The sequence below is a fragment of the Sinocyclocheilus rhinocerous genome, unplaced genomic scaffold (assembly GCF_001515625.1).
Source record: "Sinocyclocheilus rhinocerous isolate Xijiao unplaced genomic scaffold, SAMN03320098_v1.1 scaffold2773, whole genome shotgun sequence".
Taxonomy (NCBI): Eukaryota; Metazoa; Chordata; class Actinopteri; order Cypriniformes; family Cyprinidae; genus Sinocyclocheilus; species Sinocyclocheilus rhinocerous.
The window spans coordinates 299,646-313,695 of NW_015663019.1; the positions used below are offsets into that span (position 1 = coordinate 299,646).

The following is a 14,050-nucleotide window of genomic DNA, read 5'->3' on the forward strand; positions in this document are numbered from 1 at the left end:
CACACACACACACACACACACACACACACACACACACTCATAAACAGGTATTTCAGTGTTCTTCAGCAGTGTTTTACTATAGTATGAAAGGCAAAAATATAAAGGGAAATCCTTGGTATGCACACCTCACTGTTTGTTTTGCGTCCAGCCATACTTTCATACACTCCTTCAGCAGCAGAACGGCCATGTGACTGTCATTGAAAACAGAAATAGAGCTTTCTTTGAAATTGTCCAATCTGTTGTTCCTCTGAATGTAACGGAGTACAGGGTTTTCCCTGATCTATTACAGTACTGCTGCTGAACTCACACGCGAGGACTGTTTCCTGTGCATCGTCACGTACTGACCTTCCTCTGCTTCATGCACAGACTGGAAGAATCCTAAAAGAGCAGGTGCATAGAAACATCATCATACTGTGAAAATAATACAGTGACTTCACATATGTTCACAGAACTATAGATGCAAGTAAACAACTTACTTTTTTTGCAAAACCTAGCCAGTTTCAGTGCCAAGTAAATGACTATGATCAGGAGAATCTCCAAAATCACAGGCAACAGAAATAAAACAGCTGTCCTAAAATACAACAGAATAGCGAAAGGATTTTATCTTCTGAATAACTGCCTACATACTTCAAACACAGCATCACGTCAAAGTGAATAGTTCTGGAAAGCTGCAAATTCTCAAATGGACATAAATGGTTTAAAGGAACATTTCACACAAAAATTATCATTCTATCATCATTTACTCTCTCTCATGTCGTTCCAAACCTGTATGTCCTTATTTCTTCTGAAGAACACGAAAGCAGATATTCTGACAAATGTTCACGCTGCTCTTTTTCTTAAAACAAATGCATTAAATCAAAATAGTATCCAAAAAGGAACCATAAAAGCAGCCCACATAACTTGTAATAATGACCTTTTCCTCACACTGAAGTCATTATATGAGCTCAGAAGACTTTTATTTTGACACCATATGGCCACTATATGCTTTCATTATATGGTAAAGAGCGGCTTGGACATGATCAATAATATCAAAAATAAATAAGAAAGATCAAAATAAATAAATAATAAAATGTAAAAATAAATCAAGTAAAGCACTCACTAAAAAAAGATTCATATTTTATTTGTTTTCCTGCATGTCATGTGAGCATTACCTGACTTCAGAGAGCCGTGAACATGAAAATGTGAAATATTAACTTGCTATCTCAGTGGGAATTTAAGTATGTATTTTAGGTCAAAAGGCTGAAAAGTTTTGCCCTGAAGAAAGACAGTCGTGTGAGTTTGGACCAGCATGAGTGTGAGTAAATGAGCCGTTATATTAAAGGATCGTCACCGTTTGCGAGCGCTGGCTGAGATCTGATCAGACTCTGCTGTAACCGGACTCTTTCTGCTCTTCTTCTGATGGACAGTGATATGAACAGGCATCTGCAGCTCTTCTGTCGAGCAGCAGTACCATCCCGTGTGCTCCTTCTTCAGTCGGCTCATGCTCACAGTCGTGTTTCTCAGACCGTATCTGATCTCAACCGAGGCTCCGTCTAACCTCCCAGACGCTCCTGTAATGCACTGACCTCCAAACTTACACCATTTTACACCATATTGTCCTCCCTGATGGTAGCAGCTGATGGTAACGCTGCCATTCTCAGATCCCGTCACATGCTGAGAGTTCACGTGAAGTCTCGGAGAGTCTAGAAATTGCATAGAAAACATCAGTTTGACACTCAGTTAGCAGTGTGTTAAAGGAATAGCTGAAAATGTGCTCAGCTGTTTGGACTCTCATTCTGACGGCACCCATTCACTGCAGAGCAAGTGATGCAATGCTGCATTTCTCCAAATCTGATGAAGAAACAAACTCAGCTACATTCTAGAATGACCACACTTTCATTTTTGGCTGAAGTATTCCTTTAAGAATAATACCATTTCTGTCATTTACCCTCGCGTTTATGAGTTTGTACAGATTCAGCTTGACATCAGAGAGCTTCAGATAACTGTATGATGGTCTCACCTGCTGCGACGTCCAAGAAAAACCCTGCCCGTTTATCAAAAGCTGAAGGAATATGAATGGCACACCAGTAATAGCCAGACTCCTGGACGTTATCCATGCGGACGGTGAAGATGTGATCTTTCGTGTCATCTGAGATAAACACTGATTTGTAATGACAACTCTGGTCTGAGAGCTCCACATAATCACTCGATAGCCAAACGCTCAAGTATTTGCATGAAAATGCATATTTCTGATGATATAAACAAGGAATTATGACAGACTGTCCTCTCCGAACAGATACCTGCCTGACCGTAGTGATGTCCTGCGCACCTTCAAAAAATAAATATTGTATATTAAAATAATGGATTGATTAATCCAAAATCTGTGGCTTTTTATGCATTTTAACACATTTAATTTCATATTTATTAAAAATATATAATATTCATAAACATATTAAAATAACAATTTGATCCAAAAACAGTGTCAAATATTTTATATATTTAATAAAAATGTTACCTTTAAAAAAAAATAATAATCCTGAAACATTGTTTTTTTTAAATCCCAGATTTTCAATTTAGTCTCTGACTTTTGTTCCCTACGGTTTACTCTTTATAAATTCAGTAGTCTTGCAGCTTTGCATAAACATGACAATCTTAAGATTATTCAACAGTACGGATGCTTGCCAGACAGCAGCACAGATCTGTAGTTGGTCTCACCTGAGAGTCTGATGAAGCTGCAGATGAAGAGAAGACAGTTCAGATCCATGGCTGGGTCACTGTGAAGATGTTCGATGGGAACGCATGTGAAATCTGCTCTTTTCTCATCTCTAGTTCCTGTTTTTCTGCAGCTCTGGCCTGACTCACCCTCCCGCACGCAGCGCCACAGAGTATTGCAAGAGTATTTGTGTTTAGTGTGACAAAACTGCTTATTTATTTATAACAGATTTAAGTCAGGTGAAACCACTATGACAGATTCCCTCTAAAGCAATAATGAAAACAGCATTAACACTGACAGAGACAGACCGACCGATGGCTTTTTGTCTATAAAGTCTTTTCAGGAATTACAAAAAAAAAGAAAAGAAGAAATAAGCACTATGTTTACACCCCCAGTTTTCCACTTGATGAAAACAAAGCCTCAGAGCTCTGGACGACTCTCACCGGAGCCATCATGAGCTCAAGCACAAACTGAGACACAGCAGACAGACAGACTGGGTTACATGTCAAAGAAACAGTTCACCGAAAAAAAATACAATTTCTGTCACTATTTGCTCACGTCTGTATGCATGCTATCTTTTTTGTATGTAGAACACAATACAGTTATGTTAAAATTAAAATTCCGGGTACAATCATTATTTTCCAGATCCTTCATTGGATTTGATACAAAAAATTATTCAGGTATAACAGTAAAAACCTTTAACATTACTTCTCATATGTTACAAAAATAGTATTTTTAACACTGTATTTAACAACTTTTGTTTTCACAAAATATGACTATTATAAACAGTATTTCTTTTTTTATTTGAAATGCTTTTTTTGTTTTGTTTTGTTTTGTGCGTGCTTTCCTGAAGCTCAAATAATCGAGCATGGCACTAGCAACGCCACACTCTTAAAAATAAACGTCCTCTACTGGCATCGATGGGTCCGTGAAGAAACTTTAGCATCCATTGAATCTTTCCATTCCACAAAAGGTTCTTTATAAAAAGGTTCTGACTGAAGACTGTTTGCTAAAAGGTTCTTTGCGGAGCTAAAAATGGAATGAAATTAGCATCTCGAAATAAACATGTGATTTATATTGCAATATACAAACTCTGTACACACAACTCAGGGTGTTGAACCTTCGTGGGCATGTTCATGTCCCTAAATGAGAAACAGTCACACAACTTCAAAAAAAATTTTAAAAAGGGGGTGAAATTGACCTACAACATTATATAAGGTTTTAAAAAAAAGATTATTCATATTACTTATTTTTCCAATCACAGAGTCAAACTGAATAAAACTAATGCTATCGGTTTACTTGAGTTACACACATCTGATTTTATAAAACTCTGATTAACACAAACAAACATTATAAAAACCCTAAGACTGTTTATATATTTCACTTTTTCACTTTTCTGACCATAGATGCATATATGTTTTTATTATCGGTTGCAGTCAACTACCACAAGAACACAACAAAACAAGACAAAACAAAACAAAAATACAGTTAGACATATTAATATTATATTATTATATTACATATTATATTAACCCATATTAATATATTGTAAGAGAGATATAAAATCCATATTAAAATAAATGAATAACTGAAAGTACCTGAGTGTTTTATTTAATTCCAGTCATGGTTTCATAGAGATCTTCACATGCAACCTCATTGTTTTTCCCATTTCCCTATGAAAATACATATATAAATTAATAATAACAACAACTGTTTATAGTGCAAGTATGTGAATGCTACAAATGCAAGCAAAAAAAAAAAAAGTACCTGAGTGTTTTGTTTAATTCCAGTCATGATTTCATAGAGATTTTCACACGCAACCTCCCTGTTTTTCCCAGTTCCCTATAAAAATGAAATTAATAATATTAATACTAACAGTAGTGGTGAACAGTGATCAAAAGCGGACAGTATTGTGAATGTGAGAGCTGTGCTTCACCTACTTTGGGCAGTTGTTGTTTGCTCATGCCTTCATGAAGATTTGAGCTTTCAGCTCTTTGTTCTGCAGATACACACACATGTAATACTGTACATACGCTGTCATTGCTTTGTCTTACTAATCAAATCATGAAATCACGTACTTCTCTTGTTCCTTGCTTTGATCAGCATCACAGCTCCGCAGACTGTAATAATGGGCAGCATCGCTCCCAGAATGAGCAGCCACAGCAACCGCCTGAAGTCCAGTCATGCAATAAGAACGAATGAAAGCTTGATCAGATGAGGTCAGTCCACTGCTAACGAGTGCTCTGATTAAATGAACACAATCGCTTACCTGTCTGCACTGAGTGGTGGTGTGCTCTCAGAGGGGTTAGTTGTAAACTGTGTAATATCTAGGGCCTCCATCACAGTAACATGAACAGGCATCTGTGAATCCTCATTAGAGCAGTAGTACCATCCACTGTCCTCTGTCTTCAGCTGCCACAGCGTCACTCTCAGAGCATCAGCATCATCACACATCACTGCAGTTCTCTCTAGAGATCCTCCATCTCTCCCAACACAAGATCCCCTGATCCTACACCAGTGTGAAGCGCCGCGACAGCGGATGGTGACGTTACCACCCTCATAACCTGACACAGTCTGACTGGAGACACGGAGCCCTGCTTCAGCTAGACATGTGAGAGAAAAGGTCAGAGACAAAGTCTATTTCTTTTCTGCTTTTGCACATTCTGGAATCTGAGAGGAAAACTTTGGTTTATAATGCTGCACAGAATCAATGATACCTTCTGTAACCTGCAGGTAAAGATGTGCGTGTGGATCAGATCCAGACACGGTAACAGCACACCAGTACGTGCCAGAGTCCCTCACTTCAGCTTCTCTCAGTGTCGCCGTAAACACATTTTCTGCTTGATTATCCACAACAGACATTCTGCTGTGCGATACGTAATGACTGAAGATCCAAACACCTCCAGAGCTCATGTATTTTGGGTAATTGGCGTATTTCTGAACATATAAACACGGGACTGTGATCGTTTGTTGTTTTTGAACAGATATTTTACTGACTGTATGGATCTCCTGAGTTCCTGTGAAAGAAAAAATAAATATTAAAATCAACAATAAAATAAATAATTCCACTAAAGATCTTATTAAAGCATATCATTAAAGGAATAGGTTACCTAAAAATGAAAACGATTTGTAGGAATGTATCATCCCATCACTTGCTCACCAATAGATCCTCTGCAGTGAATGGGTGCCGTCAGAACATCTGATTAAAACATCACAATAATCTACAAGTAATCAAGGCATTTTAACTTAGCTAAAATATGAGTCCTCTATTCATATTGCTTTCTCCATTGAAAAAAAGTAATTTAGTCTGAATCAGGAGAGAGATATGCACAGATTGAGCACCGTTTGCAAGCATATAGGCCTCAGTCAGTCTCAAGAGACCATGGATCACGCCGGATGAAGATCGCATGTGTCTCTGCTTGAAAAGGGTGTACATGGACGAGACCCAGCTCTCTCGAGGACGATGCAATTGCAACAGAGGCAACGCAAGTGAAAGGTGTTGAACCTACTTTCTTGTCGAGCATGCAGGGTCCATGACTCACTGCTGTAGAGGACCGTGCTCACCACACAAGCCTTGTAGACATGGACTTTGGTGTGCTGTCGTCAGCTTATCATTTGTCCATATTCTCTTTGTCAGTCTGGACATGGTTGTGGTAGACTTCCCAATGCGCCTGTTTAGCTCAGTGTCAAGAGAGAGCGAGTCAGAAATAGAGGATCCCAGGTACAAAGACTCGTGTACAATGTCAAGTTTGTAGTTGGAGATTAAGATGCTGGTTGGAGGATTTATGTTTTGTCCCACGACTTGCATTTTCTTTAGGTTGATGGTGAGCCAAAACTCTTGGCATGCCTTGCTGAAGCAGTTCCTCAACTGCTGCAGATCCTCAGCAGAATGTGTGGTGACAGCTGCATCATCGGCAAACTGAAGGTATATTAAACACCTAATCTGGACTTTGTTCTTTGCTCTTAGTCTGGAAAGTTTAAAGAGCTTTCTATCTGATCTTGTGCAAAAGTAGATCCCTTCAGTAGCAGACCCAAAAGCGTGCTTCAGCAAGACGGTGAAAAAAATACCAAACAATGTGGGAGCTAGAACACATCCCTGTTTCACTCCACCTCATATATCAAAAGCCTCAGAGATTGAGCCGTCAAAGACAACAGTTCCCTTCATGTTGTTGTGGAAAGACTTGATGATACTTACGTTCCAAGTGCCTAGCTTTAAGCTTGCATGACTTATCTTCTTTCTTTTTCCTGTTGCCTGTAGTTATCGATCCGCTTGTCAGGTTTTCACCCTAAAACCAACGCACCCAGCTTTGCGGACCGTGGTGAGGTAGCAACCAACTCCAGCTTGAGCCGGGCGTTGCTACCCAATGAGATGCAATTATCTCTCCCACTGTCGGAAGCAACCCCTGGCGTCTTGCTCTATGCCAATCAAGCAGTAGACTTATAACCAGTAGACTGATGCTTCCCGTGTTGTTCCGACACTGAAATAGCGAAGCTGGAGTGGCCTCTCCAGTGAGCAACGCCTGGGTAAAAGGATGAGCTGTTACCCACGCAGCAGGTCCCCCCTATCCACATCATCAAAAGATCCAAGGGAAGGGCAAGAGCAGATACAGCTTGGTTTTGATGCCATCCCAGGAGTTGCCAGAGCTGAGCTGTAAACAGCCCTGAACTGCCTTCGTGACTCCGATTCCAGCTTTTTCCACAACTGGGTTTAGCCACAAGGCTGTGGAGGCTTTGGGATCAGAGTTTTCCTTAGATGAGCTACCTTTCCAGGTTAACAAGCCCTGTCTGCCCGAAGCAAACTGGTTTTGAGGTTCCAGTGGCTAGCCTTCACCCCTTCTCCTGTTAGTGAAAACAGTTCCGCTGGATTTCGATGCTAAACCACACATGAAGGCCAGGAGTTGGACTTGGTTGTCAGAGGCTAATTGAGACGCACTTTAGGCAGTAAGAGCGTATCCCCACTACCACCTCCTCGGCATTAACAACCTTTGGGTTTGCAAGAATAAACAGTCCAACAGTTCTAAACAACTATGTGGCTGGATTTTGATGTGAGAGACAACAGGAGATGCACTTTTTCACTGGAGGAAGCGTTATTATGGATTATGGACTCTATTTATTTTAGTTAAAAACGTCTTAATGCTGGATTAGTTTCAGCTTTTGTCTTCTCCAGATGTTAACTGATGGACTGGAGTGCTGTGGATTACTTGTGGATTATTGTGATGTTTTTATCAGCTGTTTGGACTCTCATTCTGACGGCACCCATTCACTGCAGAGCATCCATTGCTGAGACACTGATGCAATGCTGCATTTCTCCAAACCTGATGAAGAAACAAACTCATCCTGATCTGGGATGACCTGAGGTAAACTGTCAGCAAATTTTCATTTTTGGATGAACTGTTCTTTTAAACACATCAGCAAATGAATGGAAACTCAAAAATAATGACGGTTATCAAATGGAGTAATGTTTTGATAGCGTTACAGAGACACAGTGTTTACACTTTACAGAGAAATGAATCTGCATGAAAGAATTTACACACAACATAAGCATCAATAATCATTTCATTTTGAGATTAATTTCTGCATTATCAAAGGCACCCGCAGAATTTGATCTGAAACCTGACCAGAGCCTCAGGTATAACACTTCATAAGGCAAATATTACAGATGTATAAACCATACATACACCAGAAGTTGTGCAAAAATCCCAGTCTGCTGAACATACATGCTTGCATCCCCACACCATTTCAACAAAATAACCACACATGGATAGACTTCACTATGCATAAGCTCATATACAATATTTTACATAAGCATATTCCCATCAGTGTTATACTACTGCATCTAAAGATACACGATAATACGGAATGCATCTATGCCAAAGCATTACATGACTAAAAATCATTCAATTGATTATAGATCCTGTGCTGTTTGTACTTCATTAAAACCCCCCGATACTGTTTTCCTAAGAAACCGCTCCACATGAATCACCATGAATGAATTAAACTCTGATTCAGACCGTTTTGTGAACCCATTTGCCCAATTCACCAAACAGAACCGACTCAAAAGAATGACAAAAAATTGTGAATGAATCACTGGTATTATGCAATTTTAAGCAACTGACAGAGACAGACCATTACTGCTGAAATGTTTCCGAAGAAATTCCCGTCTGTGGTCTATCGGGCTGCACACACCATTGCACAGAATATATATGCTGATGAATCATGATGAAATGACCAAAATAGAGCCTCATGCCTTATTAGATAAAACATCTAATTCTTGACCTCTTAGTTATGATGCATCCGTTCGGCTTTAGCTGAAAACTCAGTTCTCTTCTACAGTAGATAAAAAGAGATGTGGAAACGTGACTGTAAAATATTAACACTGCTAGTTCTTGGCAAAGTTGATGGTGATGAATATGAAAAACATTTTCTACTTTTTATTTGCATTTCATTTTCTCAACAGCTAAATGACAGGACAATTATGCTCAGTATTGTGTTACTATTGTACAAACATGCATGCAACACACCGAACCAGTACTGACTTTAACACTGACATGTTACCAAAATCCGCTCAATGCAATGAGAGAAAACAGCATGATTGAGTGCCTGTCGTACCTGAAGCGTGTGTGAGGAGGAACATCAGCAGCAGAGTCTCCATCATCAGTGTGGCAGAGTAAGAGTGAGCTGATCTTAGTATGACTATACATATTTCACCACATTTGAGGGAACAGCATTTGTGTCACTGCATTTAATATGCAATCACATCATGCACTTTACACCATCTCCACAATGCATATTTTAATATTAAATTGCACAGTTAATATTCTAATGCTACATGTTAGGTTAATGGAAGAAATATAATGCAAGACTAAGTATTTGATGTGATTTGCATGCGCTACTATCTTTGTACCTCCTTCCTGCCGTATCACAGTAAGCCGCCCTCGTGAAGATGCTGCTGATAAAAGCTGCGTCTGTGAGGCCTCCTGCAGACCTGACCAAAGTTCACATCATACTGTTTATAGATCAAACAGATCTGCAGATAAAACTGCCTTTCAATGAGGTTGAAGCAATTAACCACAACACTAAAGGGGGAATCTCTTTTTAAATATGCTGTATATATATATATATATGTGTGATCCAGTGATAAAAAAATGTATGGTGAGGTATAGCCATAAAATAAACTGGCTCAAAACCAGTTTCCCGTCCCATCTTTGTTCCTCATGCAACTTTCAATCCAGCATCAGGTCTATTCAGCCAGAACATGATGTACAGCTGCTCTTTCACACACTCCACTCATCTGAACACTTATTCTCATGTTTTCTTCTTTCAGAACTAACTCAAAATCTTCAAAATTGCCACAACTGGCCCTTCACCTCAGGTGACTGGATGGAGCGTGTAACTAAGTCTTTGTTGTATTCTCTAGACTCTTGGTTTCATCTCGAAGGCCCAGCGTTCGGCTAGCAAATCTACTGGTCGCTCTATTGCCGTCTGTGGTGGAATTTTCTTGAGAACTAACGTTTACTTCCTGTTTTTGCCATTGCATCTTACTACAGTTGACCCACTTACAGCGTGTTCATGAAGCGAGCTAAAAACACACCAGTCCTTAGACCAGAGAGGTGAACCACCCACTGAAAACAGCACATTTATATGCTATATACATATATGATATACTGAGTAGAAATACATCTAAAGTTCTGGTCAAAATTTTGCATACACTCTGCAGAATAATATTACCAAAATAAGAGGGATCATACAAAATGCATGCTATTTTTTATTTAGTACTGACCTGAATAAGATATTTCACATAAAAGGCACTGAGGACGCCTGAGGAACTCAAACACGACTATTACAGACGCTTCAGACGCAGAAGGAAACACGATGCATTTAGAGCCGGGGGTGAAAACCTCTTCAATTTGAAGATCGGGGTAAATTGAATTTTGAAATAATTAACATTATACTCAAAATTTTGACCACAACTGTATATAGATGAAAAGTAATATTTTATTATAATTTTAGCATGCAATATTTATCAGACACCACTATTAGAATACTGACTTATCAATTTATTTATTTCATAGTGTTTTTTAAAACAAAAAATCAAGTTTATATATATATACACATATATATATATACAGAGTGGTGCAGGTTTGACGTCAGAACCCGGAAGACTAATTCGCCGCTGGTTTTATAATGGTGTCTTTCAATTTATGAGTAAAATAAAGGCTGTGGTAAACAACTTGACGATACAACAAACTACACACACTCACACCCAAACATTGGTATGTAACTAATTATTATTATTTCAGTCCAATGATGAGTCCAATGATGAGTACAGTCTAGAAAAGGAGAGACAAAATGTTGATATGATGGTGGTGGTTCTATGATATAGACTTTAATCAGGGTAATACTATATTTCACTTATTATGAAAACGAGGTTGTGAGGGACCTGTATGCTCTACGTACTGCTGTAAAGACTGCAGTCTGTCCCTCACAGCCTCACTTTCATCCATGTAAGATTCTAACCTGACTAGGTTTATTGTAGAGCCAGTAGTGAGTTTACCTGATGAAGATATCCAGGTGAGACTGTGGAGTAGATCACTTCATCATCTCTGAGAGCCGCCTGTAGCAAACGTTACACACAGCCCTGGTCAGACACACTGAACATCAAGCTCTCATAATATAGATGCTAAATATTCCATATTGTGCAGGAATGAGGCAAAGGAAAATCCCAGGACAGAAGCAAAGTGGATTCCAGTGCTGTGTGTTTCTGAGTCTCTTTAACCCTGTATTCTTTGAAGGCTTCAGACAGTACCTGAGCCAGCGGTCCTTCACAGGTAGTCTCAGCGTATGTATTCTCAGTGTGTGACTGCAGTGAAAAAACAACAGAAATGTTCACATAACATCTAAAGCTCATGCACATCCTTAATCAGAGCCGACATAAGCCAGGCCTCACTCTTTAGGACATATAGAAGAAGGCAATACATTATTTGAATAACAAGTAATGGTGAGATATAATAAAAACTAATTTACTCTGAGATTCCTTAAGCTGGTACTTCTTGACAACACTCGCTCTGCTCATTTGTTGCAAAAAAAAAAAAAAAGAGCATAAATATGAATGAATAATTTCATATTGATTGTAATAAGTAATGTATAGGCTGAGTAAATTGGCTAAATGACTCACTGGTTTTGCAGAGCGTGATCACAAGCACTGCGCCACAGCTCAATATCATACTAAACACCAGCACAATGATCAGCCACAATAACAGAGGTCTCTCTCTGGAGCTGCGAGAAGGACGAGTGAGAAACTCACACAAACGTAGTTTTAATTGATATTTCTCATACATTTGTTACTTCTGATTAAATTAGTAACATCATTATAGTTAGACTTTATTATTGTACAATACTGCATTGTATTAATATTGTGCCTTAATATATACAATAACTACACAGCAGATTATATTTATGTTTTTATATTTCTCTGAACTTTTTTTTCAAACCAGGGTTATTCTAGTTAACTAAAACCATTTAAAAGATGCCTGAAATAACATAAACAGTAACTGAAATAAAATCAATTATAAAAAACCTTAAACTTCTAAGAGCTTTAGTTTAGCTACATGTAAGAAAATAGCTAAAACAAAAATTAACAAATAAAAAATTGCGGGTTTCTCAGCAGCAGAAGTCGTCATAGTTGGGTAAACTTCTATAGCAGTGAATGGGAGACTACATCAAATATATATTTTTGTGTTCCCATTTCCTCGAATAGCAAAAGAACAACTCCACAATAGCGTTTTCACAACTTTCAAAAAGAGAGAAACAAATAGAGAGAGACTGATAACGGCAGTCAGAAGAGAAAACGATGTCACATTTACCATCTCTCGCAGAGACGCTGCATTAGACACAACCCTCACAGCAGCGGTAACTCGTTTTTTGTAATTTGATGCAAAGGTAATACAGCAATCAGCCCCGTGAAGACGTGGTTTACAGTGAATTTATAACAGCTAAGTGTGACGCGAAGCGGACTGCGTAAAACCCCTTAGCTGTTATAAATTCACTGTAAACCACGGCTTCACGGGGGTTATTGCTTTTATAAAACGGTTATTCCATATACGTAGTAAGGTTTCACAAAATAAAACAGAGCAAATAAAGTGTAATGATATTAATAAAAACAGTATTCTTCCACCAAACAATGTAGCTCCTCAGAAACAGTTGTGGTTGCAACAAAGTGGTTGCCGAGCAACAGACAAACGTAAACAAAGGTGTGTTACTTTGTAGAGTCATTTACAACAGCTTCGAACGCAGCTCAGCCAATCAGAATCAAGCACCGGAACTATCCGTTTTATAACATAAATATTAATGTGCATATAAGTTTTTAAAACTGAAAACATAAAAAACATTGCAGGATTTGCGATGCTGATGACCATTAAAACACATCATCACAGTCTGTGAAAAAGGGTCCATTATATCTTAATATACTAAGGTTATAGAGGCCAGACAGAAGAAACTGACTAATGTTGCTTGATACTTTTTTGAGAAATTTGCCTTGATTCAGGCATGTTGAAAAAACACTAACCAAACTTTGCCATGCTGAGCATTTTGAGATGCTTGAAACTATTTTACTGGTCAGAATAACCATCGGACTGTGCTTTCATGACTGCAAACATAAATGAACAGATTCTTACCGAGGCATTTGAGCAGATGTGAAGCTTCCTGTGGATTTCACAGAGCTGGTTGTCCTGAGAGATCATTTAGAGCTGAGACAAAGCAAACAACAGCTAGAATTTCATTGTAAATGTGAAGTAATCTTACGGGGGCTGGCTGGAGGTTGTCTCGGGTGTGCTGGCACAGGTTTCTTCTCTTGTAGATACAGTGATATGAACAGGCATTTGTAGTTCCCTCACTGAGCACCAGTACCATCCCGTGTTCTCCTTCTTCGGTCGGCTCACGCTCACGCTCACCACTCCATTACTGTTCCTGATCTCCACTGACGCCCCATCCAAGAGCCCACCTGGCTCTAACACACAGTTCCCCGTAAGCTTACACCACTTTATACCAGTTTTCCTAGGCAAATGATAATAGCAGGCGACGGTAACACTACCGCCTTCAAAACCAGCCAGCATCTGATCCTGAACATAGAGACCAGCAATACCTAGACATGAGAACGAAAGAACAAGAAGATGTGGAAAAAAGTCACTGAAAAATATTACAAATATTTTATAATTATATCTGGTCAATTTCACCTGCTGTGACCTTTAAGTTGAATCCGTTTTGAATATGAGATCTAGGTCCATCAATCGCACACCAGTACGTCCCACTTTGGGTCTGCTGAATATTCCTCATGTCAATACTCACAATGCTAGATGATTT

The 14,050-nt window shown here is 38.9% G+C and overlaps 1 protein-coding gene and 1 long non-coding RNA gene across 2 annotated transcripts in view; both read right to left on the reverse strand.

Annotated features, from left to right (window-relative positions):
- The window catches only part of LOC107728737 (uncharacterized), a 3,310-nt gene extending 1,196 nt beyond the window's left edge, over positions 1-2,114 (reverse strand). Inside the window, exons 1-5 of the mRNA XM_016539026.1 lie at positions 2,000-2,114; positions 1,331-1,682; positions 477-571; positions 308-378; positions 126-191 (exon numbers count right to left, since the gene is read on the reverse strand). Of these exons, the coding sequence (XP_016394512.1) occupies positions 126-191; positions 308-378; positions 477-571; positions 1,331-1,682; positions 2,000-2,096 (681 nt within the window). The 5' untranslated portion in view covers positions 2,097-2,114. The remainder of the gene's footprint in view (positions 1-125; positions 192-307; positions 379-476; positions 572-1,330; positions 1,683-1,999) is intronic.
- Positions 2,115-10,833: 8,719 nt separating this feature from the next.
- Positions 10,834-11,567, reverse strand: LOC107728738 (uncharacterized). Its single transcript, XR_001638504.1, has 3 exons — positions 11,499-11,567; positions 11,247-11,306; positions 10,834-11,022 (listed from the first exon to the last, which is right to left on the reverse strand). It is a non-coding gene; the product is annotated as an uncharacterized LOC107728738 (long non-coding RNA).
- Between the last annotated feature and the right edge of the window lie 2,483 nt (positions 11,568-14,050).